The 12,019-nt window shown below is 41.1% G+C and overlaps 1 protein-coding gene across 1 annotated transcript in view; it reads right to left on the bottom strand.

The window, feature by feature from the left end:
• Nucleotides 1-12,019, bottom strand: part of LOC132954137 (protein kinase C beta type-like) — an 82,584-nt gene that overhangs the window by 18,414 nt on the left and 52,151 nt on the right. The window contains exons 9-11 of the mRNA XM_061026611.1: nucleotides 7,671-7,814; nucleotides 2,164-2,337; nucleotides 572-663 (exon numbers count right to left, since the gene is read on the bottom strand). Of these exons, the coding sequence (XP_060882594.1) occupies nucleotides 572-663; nucleotides 2,164-2,337; nucleotides 7,671-7,814 (410 nt within the window). The remainder of the gene's footprint in view (nucleotides 1-571; nucleotides 664-2,163; nucleotides 2,338-7,670; nucleotides 7,815-12,019) is intronic.

Raw genomic sequence — 12,019 nt, 5'->3', positions numbered from 1 at the left:
CAGCGTTTCCTGTCTGTTGTCTAAATTAAACAAGAAGTTGACGGCCTCAGATAAATATTCAACTTCCCCCTCAGCAATCTGAAGCTTCTGCTGGAGGATAGAAAATCTAATTCCCTCCGAAGCACCTGAAGGGCAAACTCCTCCGCGCCTCCCGCTTCCCTGACAGCGCTCTTGTCAAATGTGTCAGCCCGCTGGCTTGACTTGACACCCGTGATCTCGCCCAGCCACCTTAATTGTACTCTGCACTTTTGGAGGTATTTTACCACACACCGGAAAACTCGCATTCGCAGCTGGATTACTTTCAGTTCTTTGAAGTTCTTCAGAGCAGCAACGAGAATCGTGGCAACAACATATTTCACCCCCGGGCTCTGCTAAAGATTGCTCATCCATCACCTGAGCCCGTCAAACTGCTGATGGCTTATTTAAAAAAAAATAAATAAATAAATAGAAGAAGCATTACCCGAGCTGTGAAACACCTTTAAGCACGGGATTAAGATTTTGTGTCATGATGGCATAAGACTGAATCCTTTAGTCTACGGAAGCTGCTTTGTGTGCGTGTGTGCGTACTCACACAGCATGGGGCTCTTTGAACTTTCCAACCTGCTGAATTTGATACATGAGATCTCCTCCGTTTATGTACTCCATGACGAAATACAAGCGGTCCTGTGGAGATATGGAGGTGTAGACGGAGAGAGAGAGAGAGAGAGAGAGAGAGAGGGGGGAGGTTAAAAGGCAAAAGTACATATATGTGTTTTCATAAAAGCAGGTGAGGGGTCAAACAGAAATGGCACCATACTGTAGAGAGCGCATTTTGTGATAGAGTGATGGGAGAATTGAGAGAAGATTGAAGAAGAGATGTAGCCAAAAAAAAAATGACCGAGGCGGTGAAAATGGGAGGTTATAGATAGAGGAGAGGACAAGGAGTGTGAGAGAGAGGTGATTGGGTTTTGAGTGAACACAGCAACTTCAATTTAAGGACTAATTTCCCTCCATTATCTACAGAAATTGCCAATAAGGTACAGTTTGAGAGGAGGAGTGGAGGGATTCGGTGTGTGTCCATGTCTTAGAGTGTTTTGAGGAAATGTTGTGTGTGTTGTTAATGTGTATCTGTGTGTGTGTGTGTGTGTGTGTGTGTGTGTGTGTGTGTGTGTGTTTGAGAGAGCACTGTCAGATTAGTCTGATGAGTGCAATATGTGCTCCGTGCATGTGTGCGTAACTAAAATACAATTGATTGTGCAGACTTTGCAGCACGTACTGTACAGCTTGTATATGTTTATGCATGTGAGCTATGATTGGTTTGGTGTGTTTGTGCATGTGTGTGTATTTTAACAGCCCTCCTCTGGTTGATGAATTAGTGCTGAGGAGCATAATCAACCTCACTGTTGTTTTTTTACGAGTGTGTATGCACATGTGTGTTAAGTCTAATAAACAACCCTCAAGAGGATTCAAACACAGACTATAATCATACAATCATTGTACAGAGACACGTGTTAGCGTAGCATATTTATGTAAATGTCATCTACTTTGTTTTAAGTATGAGAGCGGCGAGCTATATTTACTCCCCTGTTGACTCATCTTCAGTGTAATATGGATTATACGTCATAAGACGAGCATGAATCAACCATGAATCCAGCATGTGTATTCCAGCTGTGAGCTGGTGACAGCAGGCAAGGACGCTGCTGTTTATCCACGGCGCTCACCAGCAAGGAGCGGTGCCCTTCAGCAGGGCTCGCGCTGAGACCCTCTTCATATCTCATGTAATGCGAGGTAGCGAGAGGCCTACCAAGGGAGTCACTTCAGCATGCAACGAATGTTAAAAAAAAATATATATTTTCTTTTCACTTTCAGCGTATAATATTTTGACATTATTATATAATGCGTATGTGCAGTTCTTTTAGCAGGAATGTTTAGGAGATCATGTGTAAGAGGTGCCGTTTGTGTTGTATTTAAATGTATGTGTGTTTATACACACTCTATGGTTTCAAGTCTTTTTGGTAAACTAGGTTAATCTAATCTTTATACTGTATGGTTTTAGTCATATATGTAACAGACAGGTAAGGGATTTGATAGATACTCTGTGTTAGTGCTCTTAGTAGAAGTAGAAGTCATACTGTATGTCAAACTATTTCTTTACTAAACAAAGCCTTAACAAAACCCACTCACCATGGTCTGGAAGGTGGAGTGCAGCTGTGTTAAGAATGGGGGCTTTCCAGCCAATGCTAACACTCTCTTCTCCACCATGGTGCACTCCACGTCATCATCCTGGATCACAACGTCTTTCTTCAGGATCTTTATAGCATACAGGTCCTCCGTTCCTTTACGCTCTGCCAGCATCACCTGGAACGAGAGAGAGGACAGATATGATCGATGGGAAATACAAGAAAGGTAGATTTTACATGTGATGCACATGTCTTTATGGGAACACAGCGCCTGAAAAGCATTTAGATCAACATCAATTTAGAAAAACTGTGAGATCTAACAAAGCTCACTAACAAAATTACAACTTGAAACACTGATGATGTTTGGCTAGATTTGCTAGATTTTGTCCATTTTTGTATGAAACCAGAGAGCTATGGTTCACTGGATTATCAAGAAGTATGTTACCAAATTGGACCATATTGGCCATCTTGGATCACTGAAGCTAAATCGAGGCATTGTGTATAAAGTATGTCTAATATATAATGTATAATTTAAGATTAAAGGCAGACTAAAGTCCACACACCAGAAGCCGCTCCAGTATACATTTAATTGAGTGTCTCACCACATGTGACTCGGAGAAGCTTCTGGTGTGCGGGCTTTGTCGTCCTTTTGTCTTGGTATATATTTTTTGTCCAGCACACCAGTACTCAACGATTCGGATGTGCGTGCTGTTTGATGTTTTGTATAAAATTTAAGATGACCATTTTGCATTGACAACCAGCCCTTAGTTTGAACATTTCATTAAGGAGTAAATTAATTCACCAGACTTTAATTAGCTTGCACATCTATTCTTCTCTTACCTCACCAAACAGACAGAAAAGAGGCAAAAGCTGAATCAAAAGTTAATCGTACAATGCAAGATAATTTAGTGCGTCTGTAAGAGTTTTAAACTGTTTGTCCTTCATGGAAACCAGGGACGAGAAAAGTCAAATGAATTAGGGGGGAAAGAGGAAGGAAGGGAGGATTATTTTCATTTTTCTTTTTATTTATGGGCTCACAATGTGGCGGGAATGAAGATTAAGGAAGGTGAACGGGGGAGGAGAATTGGGGAAAGGCTGAAGTCGGGGGGGGGGGGGGGGGGGGGGGAGGATGGTCAGAAAAAATTTCTATCAGTCCAGCAATCCATACTCCTAATTGTTTTAATTCCTAAAGTCTGGGAGCACATCTGTTCGTAATTGCGGCTGTGACACACACACACACATACATGATTCCTGTGGAGGTCGTCCAGACAGATGCCAGAAAATTGAGCGTCTATGAATTGTGTGTCCCTTGCTGTGTGTTTGTGTTTGTTGTCGTCAGCAGTTTTAATGTCTTGTCGTCAAGGTCATGAAATTCTCTCAAACAGAGGAGTAAACGCTCACATCTAATCGTCTCCTCTCAGGTCTCCGTTTACAGTGTCCTGTTCTTTCCTTACCGCCAACATTCCTTTCCTTTATTTTCTCCATTTTTTATTCTCCTACTTTTCTCTTTCCTTCTCCTCGCATGCACTATTATTTCCTGAAGAATCCAGTAGCGGCTGTAAATAGCGGCTGAAAATGTGGGTCAGGTCTCAGCTCGCAGGTCACCTTATAAAAGTTTAAGCAGGTTTGTGACCAGGCAACAAAAGTTCAACTCTCTAGACTGTAATCTGTGTCTGAAGGAATTATATGAACCATTACAACTGTGAAAGGGTCGGTGCCCTTAACAAAATGAGAAAGTGGAGCTTTACAGTGATAGTTCAACATTTTGGGAAGAATCATTTTCTCTTGTGTCTTTTCAACATAGCTACTTCAAAGTTCATGATAAGAAAGGAGGTGGATGCACACAGGCATTGTTCAAAGTCGGATTAAGGCTCCAAATCAAAAGCTAATAAAAAACTAATAATAATAATAATACACAAAACTAAACTGATTTAAGTCAAATCTAACTGAAGTTATCAGATCAGATTAAGACTCTTTTTCCAAATGAGAGTACTCTGCTAAAACTTTCCTAGTCTAACTGCATAGCCTTCCTCTTAAGTCTAAAATTATTTCAAGTCCCCCCCCCCCGCCCATTATTATCTTTAAACAAAGCAGGCAAAGAAGAATGTGTAAGAAAAAAGGGCTGAGCTTTACATTACATGAATAACATGGAGTGTTTGTAGTTGCCACGAGGCTAATTGAGTTTTGAGACCTCCACAAAGGATCTTTTATCCGATCGTGTTTCATGTCATCACGGTTATTACATTTCTTATGTTCATTTGCATTAAACACAGGGTGAATCTAGCGACCTGAATATTTTAGCAACTTCTCCAATGCTTAAGTAAAGCTGAGTTTGATAGATGTATTGATGTGTTTAATGTGCCATTGCTCTGGGGAAGGAAGATAGACTCGATCTTAGAAAGACCACTGAAGAAAACAGAACGCTACATATTCTACTAACGCAAAACAGAAAAATATCTCTAGAAACAATACCTGCTCCCTCCTAAGTTTCTTAAATATAAGCTTTAATAGAAATCATATCAAACTCATTATTAAATTATTCATAAGAATAGAGCAATAAATTAATGGTGACCTTATGTCCACTCTTATCATTTTTCCCCCCAAAGAGTCAAGAGATATTTTTGCTGTTTATGCCTTATAAATATTCAGGCATGATAATGAAGTGGGGTCACTTGGTTTGGGATACTACAGGAAGTGCAGCACAGATGGACAAAAACCCACACAAGTATACTCTTGAAGTGTGTGTGAGGGTGGTAATGTGGGTTTGCATTGAGGGTAGCACAGTTCAAGAATGTGCATACTAATCTTCAGCATAAAAGTTTAGAGATCTGCTGGAGTGGGATTTATTGGAAAGCAGCTTTAAGTGTGAGAGGAAGTGTGTATTTGTGTACATGCTAGAGCTCATCCCATATGGTGGCAGTGTGACTCGATGTTAATACAAAGTCTGTAAAGTTGAAACACAGAGGAAGGACACCATCTGGCCCAAAGCTCATTTTATGCAACCAAACACACAAGGACAAGCCCGGCACAAGAGAGGGAGGACACAAAACCACAGGGTTTCATCCGAAATCCAAACGCCTCTGCAGAGGAGACATGGACAGGACACAGAGCGACAATTTTGTATTCATTTTGTGATCATTACAAACTGTCAAGCATGCCATATTTAGGAAAGTGATTGTTAAAATCTCCCCTTTTACTTTTTTTTTTTACATGCCATTCAGTTCACTCAAGGTCATTTCGGTCACGGTGTCATTAATAAATGAACATGAATCGAAGCATGTGTCACTATAGGCAACGCCCTTTTATCTAAGAAAGTTGTTCAGGGTCGTTTGACAGAAGCACAGTCCTCGGGATATGAACTGTCATGTGTCGTAAATGATGCCACTGTGTTTCCTCTGCTGACCTTGCACAGTGAATTTATTTACCCAGGGAAAACTAAAGCACACTCTGCTGCACTTCATTGCACTGCACGATACTTGGCTTCATTGTAATGAAATGGGCTGTTGTAATATTCTCCACTGTCATATATCATGCACAGTAGTCCACCTAGTCTGATCATGGGCAGAGTGCACGACCTGGCAGGCACTTTTCAAGTTGATAAAATGCTAAAAGGTGTTATTGCACAACCCCCTTTTTTTTTTCATTTACCATATGTTTTGGTTAATCCGGGTTCGGCAACTGGCCGGCCAGACTATTTGGATTGTCACTTTTATTTTCTTAACAACAACGGTATGACAGTCAGTGACAGACACAAACATTCCCGCCACCGAACAGTGTGCGAGCAGCGCTGCAGACAGTAGACAGCGTTTGGTGCTGAAGCAAAGCATCGCCATGGCAGCAACAGTTATCATCAGAATCACCTCCTCTTAAACCTTTTTCCAACCAAAAAAAGAGCGAGAGAGTTCTTTAAAAAAAATTAAAAAAAATACACGGGAAAAGGCTTGAGAACATTTTAAAGAAGTTTACCAAGCTGCACATCATTTATATGTCCAGAATGTGTGTAAACCTACTTACACTACTTACACACTACTTACTTGTGTGTGTGTGTGTGTGTGTGTGTGTGTGTGTGTGTGTGTGTGTGTGTGTGTGTGTGTGTGTGTGTAGATATGACATCAGAGATCAGGTCAAACACTGTGCTCGCATGCATTTGCCCATGAGATACACGTGTTTGTATGTTTGCATCACACTGTAAGCATTTCCATAGAGAGATGTTAGCAGCTGTATTGTGATGCAGATGTCCGCTGACACTGGGAGCAGCACTGGAAGCACCAGCCCCCATTGACGAGCCATTATAACACACACACACACACCACACTGCACGCTTGTATGTGGTTCTGTGTGTCTAAAATAACTCTGTTTATAGTGTGTTTCTCTCTAAATGATCAGTGCCCATATTACCAAAACGTATTGGTGTGTGTATAACCTGGAAAGGCATAAATAAGTAGAGTATATGTGTGTGTGCATGTTTTAGGAATGTGTGTGTGTGTGCGTGTGTGCGTGTGTGCGTCCAGTATTCCAGTAATGATTGCCCCTCGACTCAGGCTCTCCACATTGACGCATCGGTGTAGCTTTAAATGCCTGTTACCATGGAAACAGGCATCCAGCATACAGGTCTGCTACTCAGACAATGCTCTCTCTCTCTCTCTCTATCCCTGCCGCTTACCCACTGTTTACCCAATTTTCTATCTCGCCACTCTCTCTTTCTCTCGTCCCATTCTTTTTGTCTCTCGCCTTGATTTTCATTCATTCATGTCACTCTTCTCTCTCCGGAGCCCCCCCTCCTCCTCTCCTTTTCACTCTCGCCCTCTTCATTCAGTCTGACGTTTTCACCTCTCTCTCAATTCATTCATGTCAACCTTGCCGCCGTGCTCTCACATCTCTGTCTCTCTCTCCTTTCATCAGTCTCTCCCCTTGTCACGTCACAGTCCCTTCATCCATCTCTGTCTACCTTTGCTCCATCTCCTTTAACTCCCTCCATCTCTATCTTCTCTTTCTGTCCATCTTCACTTTCCTCTGCATACTGTGTGTGGATACAGAGCGCACTCATACTCAAAGATGGATTCATCACAGCACAGAATAAAAGGGCTGTTATGCTTGTTTTGACTGTGCCTTTGCATACACATGATGGCGGCTCCCAGGTGCAGGACTCATCTGAGGCTGGTTAGCATAGTAGTATCAGAGTTAACTCCATGGGTACCATTCAGTTAGATCAAAGATTTTATTCATGCTTTACTAATATCATCCTGCAACAGAGCTTTGTAGTTGTAGTACCTCTGAGTCTTAAGATAATCCTTTAGCATACTACCACTTTTAATTAGGCTATACTTGCAACAGTAATAGTAACAGTAATATTCGACTCTATGCAGATGATACTGTTCTATTTGATTCTGTATTTTTGTGTCTCAACATACAGAAGTCGTTAATTAGGGCGTCATTCATGATTTAAGATGTTTGATAAAGGTCTGTAAATGAATGCATTGAATAAATCCATAATAGTCAACGTGTCCTCACCTTGCCGAAGCTGCCCTTGCCCAGCACCATCAGGAAGTTAAAGTCAGACAGCTTCATGCGGTCTTGGTTTCCATTGGAGTCGAAGCGGGACGCAGCGTTAGCCGACTTGCCTTCTGTGTTCTTGCCTGGCCCAATCTTTGCTCTCTGGATAAGGGAAAGAGGAAACAGAAGACTTCACAGTCAGTATCACATATCACAGTCTGAAGGCTCGTCTACCTTTTGGTTTTCTTTGTTCCAGACTCTCAAGAGAATTTGGGGAAATGTGTCCATCCCCTCACATAGCAATATTTGGTAGACCTCCAGATGACACCATAAAAACACACGTTCAATCTAACATTATCACTTCCACCTCTTTTATTGTCCGTAGAAAATCTATTTCTTTCATCTTGACAGCCACCTTCTTTCAAAGCGTGCTTACTAGATGTCATGTTTTTACTCAAATTAGAGAAAATGATGTACGTAAACATGCTTTAAGCGAACATTTTTCGTCTCTAGCTTCCTCAGGTTCACACAGCGTAATCATGTACTTCACTTACAGTAAAGTGACAGTAAAGTCCTTTTCAGTGTGCAACCAATCATTTATGTATATTTGGATATGCATGTGTCTATATTGATGCACATAGGACATTGAAGTACAACAAATTAGCATAAAAATAAAAGACTGTTGGTTGAATATAAATATAAATAGGACTTCTAAATTTGGAGCATTTTAACATCCCAGAGAAACATTTTATAAAAGAGACAGCAGTTGGACTGATTAATATGTTAAAAGGGAAAAAAATGTAAACCATTTGCTTCATTATAATTCATTTATTCTACGCAGGCACTTTAAACTCCACTTCACACTTTTCCATAACAAAAATGGCCTCCCCGTGAGTCCGCCACTCTATTCAATCATGTCTGTCACCATTTCTCTTGTTTCCGTCCTTCAACCACTCACTACTGAAACTTTGGGTTCCATCTCTGCTTCATCTTTATAAATGTGCCCTGTGTCTCTAACTCTCCATTTATTCATGTCCTTCACCACTTCCCTGTCTTTCTCTATTATTCACTCTGTTTCACTCCCAACTTTCTATCTCAGCTGAATAGTCTCTGCGTCGACCTTGTCATCGGAAACTATTAGAATCTTAAAATCTAATCTCGTTATAATCCTATTCCCCACTTTAAGCCATCCTTAATTTAAAGATCGTCTTAAAACATTAACAAAACGCCCGGACTCTGAGAGCCAGAGGTACAGGACAAGAATATCTTCTCCTATCTTATCTTCAAATTGCTGATCCAGGTTGAGGCTCTGTGCACTTCTTCTTCTGCCCTGTGCAGTGATTTCTCCTCTGCCTCTTCTTGAAAATGGTCAGAGTAAAGCTTTCAAGTGCTGTGCTGCTGCTCCCTGTACTGTGTGTTTGTTGCGTGTGTGTGAAAGAGATAGTGGTGCAATCTAAACAGTCCTCTGCTCATCAATGGATAAAAGGCTCTATCTGTCTCCATCTGTTCTGACACGCACACGCACACGCACACACACACACACACACACACACACACACACACACACACACACACACACACACACACACACCACACAGAGAAGCAGTCGAGGTATTTGGGAGCAGCCGAGCATGCTGGAGTCAACACACTCTGAGCCTTCATGGAGTGACGCTGCTCTCTGTATCTTTCTACACAGTATAAACAGTACAAAAAGGCTGAATGGTGGCTATAAAATCCGACATGTTTTTTTGGTTTAATTGTTAAAAAGTGTGTTTGCACTTATATGGTGATACAAAAGCCTTTGGAAGCAACAAGCCATTGTCTGTTTCATCCCCTTTATTGTATGAATAATGCCTCTTTAACTGACATGTAAGAACTGTTAACTACTTAAGGATCTCTTCTGATAAAACCCCTTTTTCTGCTTTAGATGACAAAGTAACCATCCAAGATATCAAGCATTTCTGCCGCCTCCATGACACATGCAGGACCATCTCCCTTGAAATCTGATTTGCCAACACAAAATGCTTCTCTCAACTATTTGGGCTTGAAGTCAGTTTCAGTTGGGGGTGCTAATAGAAAGGCTTCTACATACAATATGTTCTGTGCAAAATCACATTTTATCAATGAATTGTTATCTTCAGTATTATTTGACTGTATTAGCAGCAGCTCATACTGATAAAAGAACATTTTACACTTCATCAGACATCAAACCTCACAGAAACTTCAGACGTGATCTCTTAGCAGTTTATGGTTTGTTTATAATAATAATAATAATAATAATACATTTTATTTAAAGGCACCTTTCAAAACTCTCAAGGTTATAATAAACAGATCAGTGAGGGTGAGGAGCCAATGATCTGACCAATTGTACAGGATGATAAAATACACATTGGAGGGTGTGGCAGCATGCCTTATTCAGTGCAAGAAAGAAGTAGCTCCAACTCTCAAATACAAAGAGTGTGCACAATGTGCCCTCCTCCAGGCCTGAACACATCTACATGATCGTATTTGACATTACAGTCAGAGCTGCATCCTCTTACAAAAGGATATTACATGTTTTATGCTTTGATGTACTCATATTAGCTGGTTTTACATTATCTATATCAAATGTGGTCAGAAAAAAACTTTAAATTAAATTGCATTAATGTAAAAAAAAATTCACAATCCTGCTTTTCACCATTTTAACTCTTTCTCTCGATTAGGATGTCAGATGTTTTTTTGTGTTTCAGAAAGAAAAATGGATATAAAGGGACAAACTAAAGTGAAACTGATGAAGTAATGTTTCAAGCTTTAAATCAGTATACATTTTTATTGCAAAACCTGCCCTCTTAATAACTCTGTGAAAGTCTGTGTGAGTGATTCTCGATGGGTTGAATGGAGGCAAGCAGGTCATGTTACCAAAGTGAAATCACTCTCTCCGTCTCTGTGGCTTTCTGACTCTCAGAGAGCTATAGCCGAGAAGTTGCCTGCATGCTTGTGTGTGTTTGTGTGTGTGTGTGCATGATAGCAGCCCCCCCGAGATTGTGTCTCAGTGAACGTCTGAGGACCATGACCTTGAGGAGGAGGAAGGGAGAGGAAAACAGATAAAGAGAGAGAAACACACAGGGGGGCAGTGAAGGGGACGGAGGACAAAACAGATAAGTGAAGGAGAGAAAAAGAAGTAAAATGGAGACAGCGAGGAGAGAATGGAGGCTAGGGGAGTACAATACCTTCACCGACGTTCATGCTCTTAACTTACAACACTATTAACAATGAAAACAATCTGATTTCAGAGCACTGCTTCTCCTAAAGCAGAATCTGTTCACCAACTCATGATGAAGTCAAAACAATTGGCGACCTCCAGGGGTGAAAAAAACAGCATATTCAAAAAGTGCAACAAAAACAAAACTGCAGTTACTCTAGTGGCCACTTGAGACAAGCTCCAAAAGTGAGTTAAAGAGCCCATATTCTGCCCTTTTTGGTGTTCGTATATTTAATCTATGTACCTACTTTTGTACGTTCACAAAGTTAAAAAAAAGTGTCTGTTTTCATGAACTACTCCTCCTTGCTCCCTCTCCGCTCTGAGTCCGTCACCTACGCTCTGTTGAGCCCACACTGTTAGACCCCACGTGGGCCAAGTCTGCTCTGATTGGTCTGCCGATCCGCTCTGTCGTTATTGGTCAGTTGCTCAGCACGCTTCTCGGAAATTTCAACATGAGCTGCAGGGCTTGCCACAACGAGCCAACGGACTTAGATCAGTGATCTCACACTGACAATGACGCCGCACTGACAAATTTTTATCGAGGGGGGCTAGAACCGAGCGTCACATGCAGCTAATGCTACAGCTAACAGGAGGACGTAGGAAAAGCCGCGTTTCCGCAGACTTTGAATTTTTACACATAGATGTGCCTAAACATGCACAGGACACTTGGAAAACACACTAAAGGGCATATAAAACCAGAAAAAGCAGAATATGGGACCTTTAAATCATCATAAGGCCACATATTAAAAAGGCCAGGTTAGACAAAGAGTTAAATAGGTTTTAACAATACACAATTTTGTCTTTTTGTCTATTGTCTTACAATATAAGTGGATATGGAAAAAGGGAATTATCTTGAAGTCTTTGTGCTAAGCTAAGCTAAGCTAAAGTTTATACATAGCTTATCTTTTTTATATCTATTTAAATCTGTACCTTATTTTATTTTTTATTTTTTTGGGGGGCTTTTTTTGTGCCTTTAATTGAGAGATAGGAAAGTGGATAGAGTTGGAAATCAGGGAGAGTGAGTAGGGAATGACATGCGGGAAAGGAGCCACAGGCTGGATTTGAACCTGGGCCGGCCGCTTGGAGGACTACAGCCTCCACACATGGGGCGCACGCAGTAACCACT

This window comes from Labrus mixtus, chromosome 20 (genome assembly GCF_963584025.1).
Source record: "Labrus mixtus chromosome 20, fLabMix1.1, whole genome shotgun sequence".
NCBI lineage: Eukaryota > Metazoa > Chordata > Actinopteri > Labriformes > Labridae > Labrus > Labrus mixtus.
Note: the sequence above shows the minus strand (reverse complement) of the source record. Positions and strands in the feature narration are given on the sequence as shown.